This window comes from Streptopelia decaocto (assembly GCF_964273445.1).
Source record: "Streptopelia decaocto genome assembly, chromosome: 3".
Lineage (NCBI taxonomy): Eukaryota > Metazoa > Chordata > Aves > Columbiformes > Columbidae > Streptopelia > Streptopelia decaocto.
Window position 1 is genome coordinate 99,768,144 of NC_138656.1, and position 13,756 is coordinate 99,781,899.

The 13,756-nt window shown below is 37.3% G+C and overlaps 1 protein-coding gene across 1 annotated transcript in view; it reads left to right on the forward strand.

The window, feature by feature from the left end:
- Positions 1-13,756, forward strand: part of ERICH1 (glutamate rich 1) — a 68,124-nt gene that overhangs the window by 25,108 nt on the left and 29,260 nt on the right. Inside the window, exon 3 of the mRNA XM_082047444.1 lies at positions 3,160-3,294. Coding sequence (XP_081903570.1) covers positions 3,160-3,294 — 135 coding nt within the window. The remainder of the gene's footprint in view (positions 1-3,159; positions 3,295-13,756) is intronic.

Below are 13,756 nucleotides of genomic sequence, written 5' to 3' on the forward strand. Positions count from 1 at the left end.
GGTAGGTGTTCTCCCTGCCTCTGACCCATGAGCTCTCGCTTCTCATCTTCCCTTTTTTTTCCCCCACCCTCACCCAGCTGGGGGGGAGCGAGTGAGCATGTGGGGGGGGGTGTTGGGCTGCCAGCCAGGGCCCCCACCACAGAAACTAGAGGTGATTCAGTCTCTCCCCAGGGTTTAATCACTCTTACCAGCAAGGAAATGACCAAGATGATATGAGTGTGTGTTCTGGCTGTGTCCGTATTCGAGGTCTGCCCCAGCAAGCTGTGTGTTCTGGAAGCCATGCTGGTGTTATTTACCCTCTTTCTGAGGTGTGGATAGAGGAAAGTTTAGGGATTTTGAAAAATAGCCTTAAACCCAAACACGCTATCTGCCTGAGATGACAGCAAACTGGGCAGCTGGCAGTTTTACAAGGCTAAGGTGTGATGGAAGCTTTACCCTCAGCTCCTTTTTAAAAGGTCTGATAGTTGTTTGTAGTAGGATGGCAAAAGATAACACAGCCAGTCAAGCTACCGACCTACTGGAGCTGTAACCCTGGTAACAGCATGGTTTAGGTGCGCTGCACTGCTCCTGCACAGGGCTGATTTACCGGCAAAGGAGTTCTTTGGGGGGAATGTTGTAGAGAATAACATGACTAGGGGACAATTCAATTCAAAACATTTATTCTGTATTCTTACTTTGTTGTTAAGAGTAATGCTGGTTGGTTGTTTTGTAAACATCCTTTAGTTTTGTGTTGCCCCCTCCCCCCCCCCCAATAAAATACAACTTCAAAAATAGGATTAATGACTTTTTACTAGTAGGAATAAGAGCATTCTTGAATATCTCCAGTATCTGATTACTTTCGTTAGTCAAAAACCCCTTTTTATGTCACATATTCATAAGCTTAGCCGTTTGCTTTTCAGCAATTGCAGCAATGTTTCCACTTTATAACCAACCAATCTCTTCTTAGCCTAAGGAGACCGCCTCCAGGCTGGAAAAATCCAGACTTAATGGCTTGAGACTGGGAGATTTGTTGGTACACTGAGGTTATACAGTTGTGTGTATATTATTTTTAATGTATGGTAACAGTTCGGTTTGACATACTTGCACAGGATTAGCAAAGGTTAATGCTTGATTTTTAGTTTGTAAACTACTTGAAGATGCATATGGGGTGAATAAATAAATAATTTGGTGACTCCCATTTAAACAGACTTTAAAAAATTGTTTGAGTCATTGCTCATTTACATAGTAAAAGTTGATTCTCTTCTTCTTTGTAATGGGTGTTACAGGTAGTTCCACAAATTCTGCCGTGTAACTGTTTTGACCTGGGAAGTTAATATCCTGATGTATCTACTCCTTTTATGATTGAAGGGTTTGAGTTAGGGCTGCTGCAAATTGAGTTTTATGTTTGCATGGTCATCTTTGTTTTACAAAGGGTAAATATAAAGAGGGAAAAAAAAAAAGAGGAAACTTGAAATTGGTCAGAAGAGAGTAACTCAATAAACATGTATACATTTAAAACTGTTACTAATTAGCACTTTATTAATCAACCTGGGTAGGGAAAAAAGAAATGAATGCAAGTATTGCTGTGTAAAAATTATTCCAAATTAATTTTTAGTGGATCTTTTTTTTCCAAATCACAAAATTGCTCATCTTTATTACTTAATTCTTTTATTATCCTTTAAGCATCATCAATATCAGTTTGCAATTTTCTGTCTTGTTTGAGAAAAAACAGTAACTTTTTAAACATTTTCTAAAACCAAAAGTATTATATCTTGGTGATGAAAACAGCTGTGATGTAGCTTTTCAAAAGTGCCTTAAATGTTCTGAAATGCGCTCTATCATAGATACCTAAGATGATCAGTCATGCTGAACTCTTTGAAGTTTGCTGAGAAATGTCAGTGTAGACTTAAATTACTTATTTGCATACAATGTGAGTAGTTAAATTACATATTAGAAACATAGATCCCCTACAAGACTTATTCCTATCAGACACAACTGCATTTTAAATGTTTAGGTATTGGTCCAGCCATAGCTGTGGCTTGGTAATAGTCTCAGAACACCTGGGATCTTCTAGCGAGTTTGTGGTATGAGATTAATGGTGTTCACCTGCTGAAGATGTTGTTAAGGGCATATTATTTTAGCAGTTCTGTCTATGTGTTTTAAAGGGGCAAATTGCCCTCAGGAGGGGAAGGCAAGTGCAGTGTCTGATCTGGCTGAGTGTAAAAAGAACACAGGGAACCACCTAAAATTACATTGCAGCATTTGGAGACATCCTGAACGTCCTGGTCTTCCGGAAGGGCTTTTGTCTCCCTGTAGCTGATCTTTACAGTTCTCGTAGCTGAGCCAAAACAGTCTGCTCTGGACTGGTTATGTATAAGTGGAGCAGAGATGCGTCTCTGTCTTTCCTACAGAGTTACTTCTTGTCTGGTGAACAAATGGAGTTTATATTTCCAGTCTTGCACGTATTTTTAGATACCTTTTAAAGGGGAAAGAAATTCTACAATGAGTCTCTTGCCATCATAGCAAATAGCTTCTTGTACACTGAAGTACTTGGAGAGCTGGCCCTTGGCATTCTTCCCCCCTGCCCTGCCCCAGAGAGAAGCAGAGAAAAGATGAGGACATGAGCCCTCTCGGGCAGGCACTGCTGAAGCTTAATCAAGTGTGGCTTTCAAAATCCCTTTATCTTTGTGCTCTTCAGAACAGCATGGGCTATGTTTAAAAGCACTGCAAATGGACAAACCAGAGTCCTATGATTCTATTACTTCTGTCACTTTGTAATGAGCTTGTATCTCTATCTATCCATCTTTTATGAAACAGTTCTTAACGGAATAGTGTCTGCTCATGCTGAATGGGGAAAAATGTGTAGAGGGTCTCTTGAAACTTGCTGTAAGGAGAAGCTTTATTTGAAGTTAAGGCAGAAGAGTTGTCTGACGCAAGGGGAAAAAAGTGTTTCTCCTGGAAAGAACTAACCTGTGGAGTATTTGTTTATTTGTAGCTTGGTGCAATTTTCTTGGTTGCAAGATAATTTCAGTGCTCCACACATAACTTTCTCTCATGTCTTTTTCCTCTATAAGGATTTTTGAGACCACTTCCTATCATTGCTATAGTTGAGAAAGTGTTTGAGAAAAATCTATACTTAGATCAATAGCCAGACACTTTTTTTTTTTTTCTATTTTGTAGGTAGTGACAATACGGTTCTGTCTCCAAGGAGAGTGTACACAGTGAATCTTCCTCCGGAGGGTTACGTCTCAGTTACTCCAGATGCTGTTAGTATTTCAGTTTCCGAAAACTCAGACAGTAGTGCTGACTCAACAGGTAAGTCTGGATGGTTGTTACTATGATGATTTTTTTCTCAAGAGAAGCTTCTTAGCAACTCTTATCAGGTAGCGATCCATATTGCAACAAATACGTATTTAAACTATTGCTGCCAGTGGGTGTCACTGTTTTGCAACATAAGCAAAATGAGGATGTACATCCCTATGTGTTCATTTCCGTTCTTAGAGTTTGGAGACCAGATTCAACGTTTGTCTGGTTACAGCCACATAGTGCCACTGGTCTTACTGAAGTTTCATGAAGTGTAACTGCAGATAAAGTCTTCAGCTCCTGCCACTCAAGTGCCATGTGTATATCCATATTATGCCTGCTTACAGTCATATTATTTTTAAGAGTAAATGTTAGATGAATTTGTTTTAATAAGTTGTATTCCTGATGTTCTGAGGAATTGAGCAAAGACTTAACCTTTCAAATTTAACTCTCCCAATTAGAACAGATGTTTACTTAATTGGAGTTGATGGGGTGGAGATACCAATCCTTTAGTGTTGAAAGGCTCTCTGAGAAACTGTGACCAGGTAATTTCAGAACCATTATTTAGTGTTGTCAAAGGGTGCAAGAGAAACAGCACAGGATCTGTAAAGAAGTGGGCTCTAAGTTGACCTCCATTCAAAACATGGTTTTCTGAAAGACGTTGCCAGAATTAAGTTGATTCTTTCTGTCTTGGAAGGAAGTCCTAAGCTCAGATAAGACAAATTAATTTAGTTTCTTCAGTTGCTATGTTCCTGTGAATGTATATTTGTCCAAAGTTGTGTGTCACTGTCATTTGCTGCTAAGGGCACTCTACGGCAAAGAAAATAATCCAGGTGAGCCTGCTGAAGTAAAACATTTGATAAGCAGTGTTTATTAAACTACTGTATCTATTTCAGCCTAGAGGCTGCCTAAATGTAAGGAAAACTTGAGATATAGCCTGCAGATACAGAAAGGCAGATGCTCCTTGCCTTTGAAAACAGTATCCATGGGGTGAATGTTCAGCTCGGAAATTGCGTCTGCACTCTATTCTGAGCTCCATTCAGAATCTGAAAACTGTCAAAGTAGCTCAAGAGGCTGAAGCAAAGTACAGCATGACTGGTGGCACATCAAGAATATTTTAAGTGTGAAATAATTTACAGACATTTTTGGGCTTGGGGAAGAAGTAACTATCGGTGCAACATAACAGTAGATCTTCATACTGTTGGGATTATGGATAGGAAGGTGTTCTCATGCAGTTTCCAGGTTGTGCTTTTTTCTTTATGTTAGATAGTATTCATGTTCGGAATGCAGAGTCTGTTTCTAATCTATCCTTAAATTTGTTTAATTACACAGTTCTCTTTGGACAGTTCACCAAGCTTCTGTTTCCCAGCATGTTGTATTCAAGCTGCTTCTCTCCCTCCTTGCCATATAATCTCTGTTTATTCTTTGATGTGATCTCCTTTCAGATACTAGAGGAACACTCTCCCTCTTCTGTGCTTTGCTAATAAGACTAAATGAAGTATCATAATACTTTGTAGGTAAATAGACCTATAACATTCACTTTTGTACAGGGACTTAAGTGACTTCTAAATAAAACACTAGAATATAGGCCTCTGAACACAACTGCAACTGAGATATATCATTACTAAGGTATCAGCCCAGAACTTCTGGGGCAAATTTGGGCGGGGAAAAATTTAATGAAATATAACAAGGGAAAGTGTAGAGTCTTGCATCTGGGTAGGAACAACCCCAGGTTCCAGTATAAGTTGGGGAATGACCTATTAGAGAGCAGTGTAGGGGAAAGGGACATGGGGGTCCTGGTGCACAGCAGGACGACCAAGAGCCAGCACTGTGTCCTTGTGGCCAGGAAGGCCAATGGCATCCTGAGGTGTATTAGAAGGGGGTGGTTAGTAGATCGAGAGAGGTTCTCCTTCCCCTCTGCTCTGCCCTGGCAAGACCACACCTGGAATATTGTGTCCAGTTTTGGGCCCCTCAGTTCAAGGACAGGAAACTGCTGGAGTCCAGCGCAGGGCAACAAAGATGATTAAGGGAGTAGAGCATCTCCCTTATGAGGAAAGGCTGAGGGAGCTGGGGCTCTTTAGCTTGGAGAAGAGGAGACTGGGGGGTGACCTTATATTTGTAAACATTAATGTAAAGGGTGAATGTCATGAGGATGGAGCCAGGCTCTTCTCGGTGACAACCAATGATAGGACAAGGGGTAATGGGTTCAAACAGGAACACAAGAGGTTCCACTTAAATTTGAGAAGAAACTTCTTCTCAGTGAGCGTAACAGAACACTGGAACAGGCTGCCCAGGGGGGTTGTGGAGTCTCCTACTCTGGAGACATTCAAAACCCACCTGGACATGTTCCTGTGTAACCTCATCTAGGTGTTCCTGCTCCGGCAGGGGGATTGGACTAGGTGATCTTTTGAGGTCCCTACCAATCTCTAACATTCTGCGATTCTGTGAAATTTACTCAGCTTCTGTTTAAAATCTGTGAATAAATTAATGTGTGCATATTAGATGTTGAGATATTGCATAGCTGTAAAGTAGAACAGAATTTAGGATTGTGTTATGTTGTTCATTTTTAGGGTCATATAAATATTTGTTTGGTTTTACAACGGATAGATTATTGACCAGTGGCTTTATTTGCTAATTTTTTAGATTTAATCTTTTGCTCTAGTATTTCAAAACAAATGTACTCAACCGTGATAGCAATAATAGTGTTTTGGTGTTGCTTAGTGACAGTATTGACTGTTTGATGGTGATGTCTCTTAGCTGATCCCAGTCACAGTGTTCAGGAAGAGCAGGTTTTGGAATTTTTTTGACAGTTAATAAATGTATTTTGAATTTTGGGAGACTTATTTTTAAGTTTGTTTGTTACTTGACTTTACAGTTTACCACACAATCAAGAAAAATTAAGTTTAAAATGATCTTTGGAGGCTTTTAATCTCTGTTCTCTTTGCAAGGTAGATATGACTATAAATGTTATTCTTGCCAGGTATTTGCCTAATTTTTCTTAAAAATCTCCCTGTAGGGAGATTTTTCTTGCATGCCCTTTCCATTTACACTGCTGTTTCAGTACCCATTAATGCTAGATCTTTGTTGCTGCAGCTTAAGACTCTTATTATTTGTTCTATCTAAATAGGGATTGGAAAATTAGATATCTGTGCTAATCCTGCACGATTGAGGTACATGGCAAACTTACTTGTGTGTTTAATTTGAGCATGCACATAACTTCTATTGCAGGATGAAGGCTGTGATTTCAGGCAGTGCTCATGAAATACAAAAGGAACAGCTGAGACAATCACACCATGGATTATTTAGTTCACCTAGATTTACTGGTATATCCCTTATTTAAATTTTTTTTAAGGTAAAAAAACTCCAATGAGAGCCTTTGACATTGAAGAAAAAAAGGAGAACATGCATGTCTGTATGTGCGAACATTCTATATATATAAAATAAATCTGTTTTGTTTGGAAGTGACTCAGGTAATATTCCCAAAGTACCAGGTCTGTAAGGTATAAATGCAGGTCTAGTGTGCATTGGTTTACTCCTAATCCTATCTGCACAGTATATTTTGAGGGGCAACAGACTCTCTTCTGTTGTGTTTCTTAAAAAATGGAAGGATGTGTACATGCTGGGTAACAAAACACTGCCTTGCTAGTCTTTTCTAGCCTTTGGACCTAGATGCAAGGGAAATAAATTCTGTGGAAATTCAAACAAACAGAAACCTGACTCAGGATGATAATTTTGTTGTTTGTCAAACCTGTCTCATGAAAATAATCTTACCATATTTGGAGTTTAAATTTTTTCAGTTAGTTATGTATTAGTGTGATTTGCTATGTCTTTTCAATAAATTAAGTAAACCAAATCCATGTTTATTTGAATTAATATAACAAGATTATTAAGAGGAATAGGTCTGCCATGGCTGATATTTCATGGCATTAAATTAGTCTGTGGAAGAATGAAATAGTCAGTAGAATATTAATTTAGACATCAACTGTTTTTGATAGGTTATTTAACAGTTAAAGTTAACTACAATTATAAATTAAAATAATTTCTTGTCAGCACTAAAATATGTTTAGGTTTGTCCACTATTATTCTTCTTTAAATTAGTAGTTGCCTTATGGTTGATACTGTCAAATGAAATGAATCTTGTCCAGATTAGCTTCTGAACAAGAGGGGAAAAAGAAAAAGGCGAAGCAGGCCTGTGTGAATATTTTGGTATCTCTTTCTCCATCTGTCTCTGCATGTTGTTTTTAGCACTTCAAATAATTTTTCAAATACTTTCAAATCATTCTCTCTGTGTCAGAAAAATTGACCAGTTATGCCTTTAACATTACACAGTCACCTTGTGATGTATGTATTAATGACTCATGGCATTGGGATTTAAGGTTTTCTAAAGCATCTTGGCTTCTTTGTGTACTACTTTTATATTTTTCCCAGAGGTGGGGGTTCGAAAAACTGCTCTTTCAGGTTTGTTGTCTTCACGTGAGCGTGTGATTGATGAACCTGTAGTAATGAGAAGAAAAATCTGACTGCCTTGTTTTTCAAGAAAACAATGAAAAATTAAATTTATCCAACATTCCTACAATAATAAATTAGACTTGGGTGTCCGTTTTAAAGATTCCCTTGATTGTTCTGGAGGAACTGAGTTGCTGTGATGATATGGTCATGTCAGCCTTCTGTTGACTGAAATCAGTAATAGGAATTGAACAGTCAAGGGAGGAAATAATGCAGAGAACTTCTTTTGTTTTTCGTGTGATTTTAATATTGGCTTCAGTAGATGTTAATGCATTTCTAACTTTCTTTTAGCAATAGACACTTTTGACAAGGGCATTAAAAATGTTTAATGTCAAAGCTATAGCTAGGTTATCATCCATCACATTCTGGTCATAAACTCAAAATCCTCATAGCTTAAAGCTCCTAAATCAGAGATCAAAAATAATTAATTATTATCAATTTATTGAGAAATATTTCTTCAGGAAGACTTACCTGAGAAATACATCATCATGTTTAAAAGGGTGTTCTATACAGAAGGAGGACACAGGAAACTGTAATTACATGTTCCTTAACTTACTAGGAAGCAGTAGCTTAGTTTTCATTTGTTTAGCATTTTAGTTTCATACGTTGAAGTTAAATTGTGGAGTTCTTGCTTCTTATTTTAAAACGGGTGAAACAATAGGAAATACTGTATCTTGCATTAAAATATGAATGCTAAAAATGTAACCTTATTCTAAAAGATAAGCTGTTTGATTTTATTTCTTCAGCTATGTTTCTTCTTGGATACTCTAAGCTACAATAGAAGAATATAACACATAAAATTATTTTATTTGTGCACAAAACAGTGTGCTGGATTATAATTTCTCTCTGAAGTGTTTTAATATTAAAATCATACTTTTATGTAGAGTCCCAAAGTGGTGTTTGGTGTTTCTTAGACTCATGGCAGAGCAAATTCCAGACCGGAGACTGTGGAAAGTAAAAAGCCTGTGCACAGGAGTTTAGGAATATGCAGTAGTTGAGGGCACCTGGAAGAAAAAGAGCATCCAAAGAAAAGTATTCTTAGGGTATTTTTTATTTTTTAATTTCATATGCCATTCTTTTTGTTCTTGTAATGTCTCACTCATTTTTCCTTCATATTTTTGAACTGCAATGCAGTATTCAGCTGATAATATTGTGTTGTTACTATCTGGTTAGCAACCTACCCAGTTTTGGTGAAACCCTTTATGCAAACAAGAGAGCAAACCTGCGTGCGCTGCATCCCGTCTCCTAATGAGTACGTTTTGGGGCAAAGTTTTAGCTGGGAGGAGGGGTCCAGTCTGGTTGCTCCATTCCCATGCTGAGAAGAAGTCTAGCTAGGAAAAATGAAGCAAGAAAGCCTTTTTTTCTACCTTTTGAGAACCGGCAAGTCTAAAATAACGTGGAAGGTGGTACTTGCGTGGGACACTTCCTCACTTAGTTGAATTTGCTTGTTGGCGTGAGGCGATGCAGTTGTACATGTATCTGGCCTTTGGACTTTTGCTTTTTTTATTTGTTTGTCAGAAAGGGAAATACTGAAAAAGAATTGCTACTGCTGCAGCAAGAGGTTCGAGCTGAGAATATGAATTTAGAGATTTCCATTTACATACAAGCAAATCAACTTATTCAAATCAGGTGCACCCCAGGAAATTATGAGCTGTGTCAGTGCAGGATGGGGACATTGTGGGGGTCCTTAGCAGACCTCCTGAAAACTGCTGCATTTCTTGAGTTTGGTTCTGATGGCCAAAATGTTTGGACTTACTGATCGGCAAAAGATAAAATTGGCAAAGGCATAATCAGGTGGTGTCTTATCTGTCTGTTGTGCCTTGATTCACTTAAGGTTTAAGGCAGCCATTTTAGGAAGACTTAATAATGTTTAAACCTGTGTTTGTTGTTAAGGAGATGCCAGTGTGAATCATGTGCTGGCTACTTAGGTTCTTGGCAGGTGGTTGGGAATGTGATAGATGACAGAACCGATACACTCACCGCACCAAAAGCACAGTATATTTTTAAGCAGCTCACACCAGCAGCAAACCTTTTTCACTGGTAGGTAGCACCAGTTGTGAAACTTGAGCGTTATGCATCTCTTTGTAGCCTTCAAACCAGAGGGATCATTAGACCATGTAATTTAATCTTCTGTACCTGTTAGAGAGGTCTTACCCCATATTGAGCTCAGCAGTTTGTGTTTGCAAAAAGAAAAAAAAAGCACATTTCAAAATGCAGAGGCTCCACTACTTGGTAATTTATTCTAATAGTTAATTGGCCTCAGTCTATTTAAAAAAAAAAATAAGGGGGCAATTTGAAAATTGCTTTTTTTTCTCCCTTCTTCCATTTGAGTGAAGAGCCTTTATTAAGCAGTATTTGCTTCCCACAAAGCAGCACAGTAATCAAGTCACCATCAATCTTTTTTTATTAGATAAGCAGATTCACTTGTGTATGGCTTTAAGATATTTACTTCAATACTCAAGTCACTTTTGTAGCTCTTTTATTTATCTCCCTTTTCATAGCATTCTTTTAAGAATATAAACTCCAGTACTGTGTGCAGTTTCTGTGGTTTCAACAAGGCCATGTGTTGAAATAAAATAGTCTTTGTATTTCTACCCACTACTCTTTTTATTTCCCGATATGTTAAAACATTGCATCAATGTTTATCTGCCACGGCATTCCACCAAGAACTCCTGTTATTTGGTATGTTGATAGCTTGGGCATTGCCAAAAGTCGGTCTCTTAGAAAATGTTTTCTGATAAACAACTGCATTTGACTGCTTCTGTGGTTTAGGGTCTGGGTTGTTTTTGTTTGGCTGTGTTTTGTTGGTTTGGGGTTTTGTTTGTTTGTTTAGAACTAGGTTACCAACTAGTGCTAATGTATAAATTTGCATTGCTTTTTGTGTATCAACAGTAATTTTAATGTTAATCACTGATGAAAAAGCCAAGTAGCTGCAAGTTTCCCCTCAGTCCCTGCAGAATGGGCTTATTTTAAATTGTCTGTTGTTTGGCTTTTTTTGACACAACTCAAACTGTATCTCGAGTCTCAGTGCTATGAGTTCATAGGCTCTGTGTTGCAAGAAAAGGGTACCAAAACTGTATTTTTATTTTCCCTATATATTAATACAGCACACATACAATTACTTTTCTGAATCTGGTATCTGAAAGAACTATGAAAAGGAAGATTGGCTGTCCTGAGCCTTGTGGTAACTTCTTGTGTTCTGAATATTTAAAGCTTTTAACAAGACAGATTGAGGGAACTGTGGCAATTTGAGGATGAGGATTCTGTATTTGCAAACAAAAAGTAATAAAATTCTTTCCATCCTATTTTAGTCCATTAAAAAAAATATCAAACAACAAATCTATTTAAGGATACTTAGAGATGAAAATCATATCTAATTTAGGATTTAATTAGGTACACCCAAATAATGAAAGATGCTAAATAATCATCTCCAAATAATGAGATGCTAAAGTACAGCTCTTAACCTAGTATTATAGTCAGTGTTTTGCAACACAGATGCACCAAATAATATTTCAAATGATAACATTAATAAGTAAATATGACTGATGTGCAGATATCCAGGTTTTTCTTACAACTTGCTGAAAAAAGAGAGAGGTTTTTTGTCTTGCATTCAGTAACTTCTAAAACTATTCCTGTATGTCTTGTTTCTGTCTTTTCCTTTCCTCAGACCTCTTAGCATGGGTCTTTCGTCTTCCAGAAAGGATAGTCTGGACTTGCAGATTGAAATCTTATTTGTAAGAGTTGTTACTTTAAAATTGATTATCAATAGTTTGGTCAGGAAGAAGCAGTGATGATATGTTGCTTCTGCATCTTTTGTATTTCTGATTGTCAAGTTAAGTCTTTTTAAAATTTCTATTAATGAATTCCCCCAGTTAATTTTGGATGTTCTGGTTTTAATTCTCTGCCAGTTTGCATGACAGTGTTTGTTATTAAAACAATATCTTTGTGCATGATAAAATTATAGGAGATAGCATTCTGTGATTTAGCTCTGTCCTTGCAGAAATTAATTTGTGACTCTGAGTTTGCGAATGGCAGATTTTCCTGAGCTCCCAACAGCTTCAGGCGTTCTTGTGCGTATGTCATCCTCAGAAAGCTGTAGCAACAGTGACACCTCTGTTAAGGTTGTTAATATAAGCCTTTCCATAATGTTCCTGGTGCTTACAGATTAATCAATAACTTGGAAGGGGAGTGGTCTATGAGGTTAAGCAACTTTCTCCTCTACAGCCAGTTTCCTCTTCAGCATAAGTGTACTTGACATTTTGGGACCAGTTACAGTGACAGATGCCACAAACAAGTAGAGATGTTAGACAGCTATAGCTGAAGAATTTTGTACTTCAGATGTTTTCTCCTTGAATATCCTTTCCGCAGACCTTGTATTTGTTGATAGATGCAGTGACATTACTAATAGATAAGATCACCACAGGTTTCTATCTGAAATGGAATAAGATTAAATAAGCATTCTTATTTTCAGAGTTCAGATAAAGTATTTAATCATTTGTTATCTCAGGCTCAATTTAAAATAAAAATCTAGATCCAGTGGTTCTCATATTTACAGGGACACTGTTGTCAGTTGACTTACATCACTGGAATTAAACTGCAAGGTTAAGAACAACCTAATCAATTTCTCTAATTTAGTATTGCTTCAGAAAATTTTTAAATCTTGTTCTACATGAACAGGAGAAGGTTTCCTTTCTAAAGTGACACCTGATTTAAGAGTTGTCCAGAATTCTTGTCATGTGTATATTTAACGTTTATCGTATTGACTTCCAAGGAACCAAATGTATGCTTAAAAGGAGGCGCTTGCTCATGTGATCACTTCTTTTTGGAAATCTTTCTTTAGTGTACTACAGGTGATATAGATTATAAACATGTGAGGCAGGTGTAGCTTGGGCAGTCACCTACAGAAAACATCTCCAGACTACTGGAATCCTATAGCAGTATTATAAGCAATTTCAGTGGTCTGTCAAGCAGGCAGCTACAATCAAGTCATCGCCTCTCTTGATTTCACAACAAACAAGTCTGAACTTCCTGAAGGTGAGTGTGAAATTCTTCAAGAAACTCACTGCTGCCCACTGAGGGTTTTTAAACACAGGACTGGGCTATCAATTGAAAGTGTAAGTATGAATCTCTAGTTTAGGTTTATATACAATGTAGGAACCAGTCATTTCTAACTACCACTGTCTGTAACTATTTACATCTTCTAAATGCTAATATATCCACAAGCATATGGGACTATTACAGAACTTGTGCATCATGGTATGGGTGAGGAGTTGTTTAATGTCACTGAAGTCTTCAGGAGTTCTCATGTGATAGTTTCTAACATTAAGACATTGGTAGACACTACATTTAAAAAAAAATCTGGAAAATAATTTTGGAAGTGGAATGGAAAAGAATTCTGCCCCAAATTTTTAGTCCAAATTCATGTGTACTGTTAGGAAAGGCTGTAAATGCTGAAAATGTATTAAGGAAAAAATTAATTTTATAGTAATGTGATTCATAGGCAATGCTTTACTTTACCCATAGCTCCACATTGTTGGTTTATTAAAGATCTTTGATTTATATTTCTACAACTATAAATAAGTATGCTTATAGATGCTGTATTAGTTAACTTTCTACATGCTTTTGAGAAAGCATTGAACACTTGATTAATGAAAATGTACCTTGGAAATGAAATCTTATTCCTATGTGTTTCTGTAGCACAGAAAGCAAATGTAATCCTGGTATATGCCTTTACATTTGAACAAAGAGAATATTCGGTTGGAACACAGAGGGGAAATGTGTGCTTAAGCAGAGTAAGAACTCTCCAACAAGTGTGTTTTTAATGAGACATATTTACTTTGGCTGTTACCTTCATCTTCTTTAGTGGTGGTTGTCCTTCATTGTGTTTGTTTCTTATTCCTCCATGATACAGTCAGTGTCTCAAACTGAATCTCCTCTTGTTTACATGCCCCTAAATCTGAAAGTAATT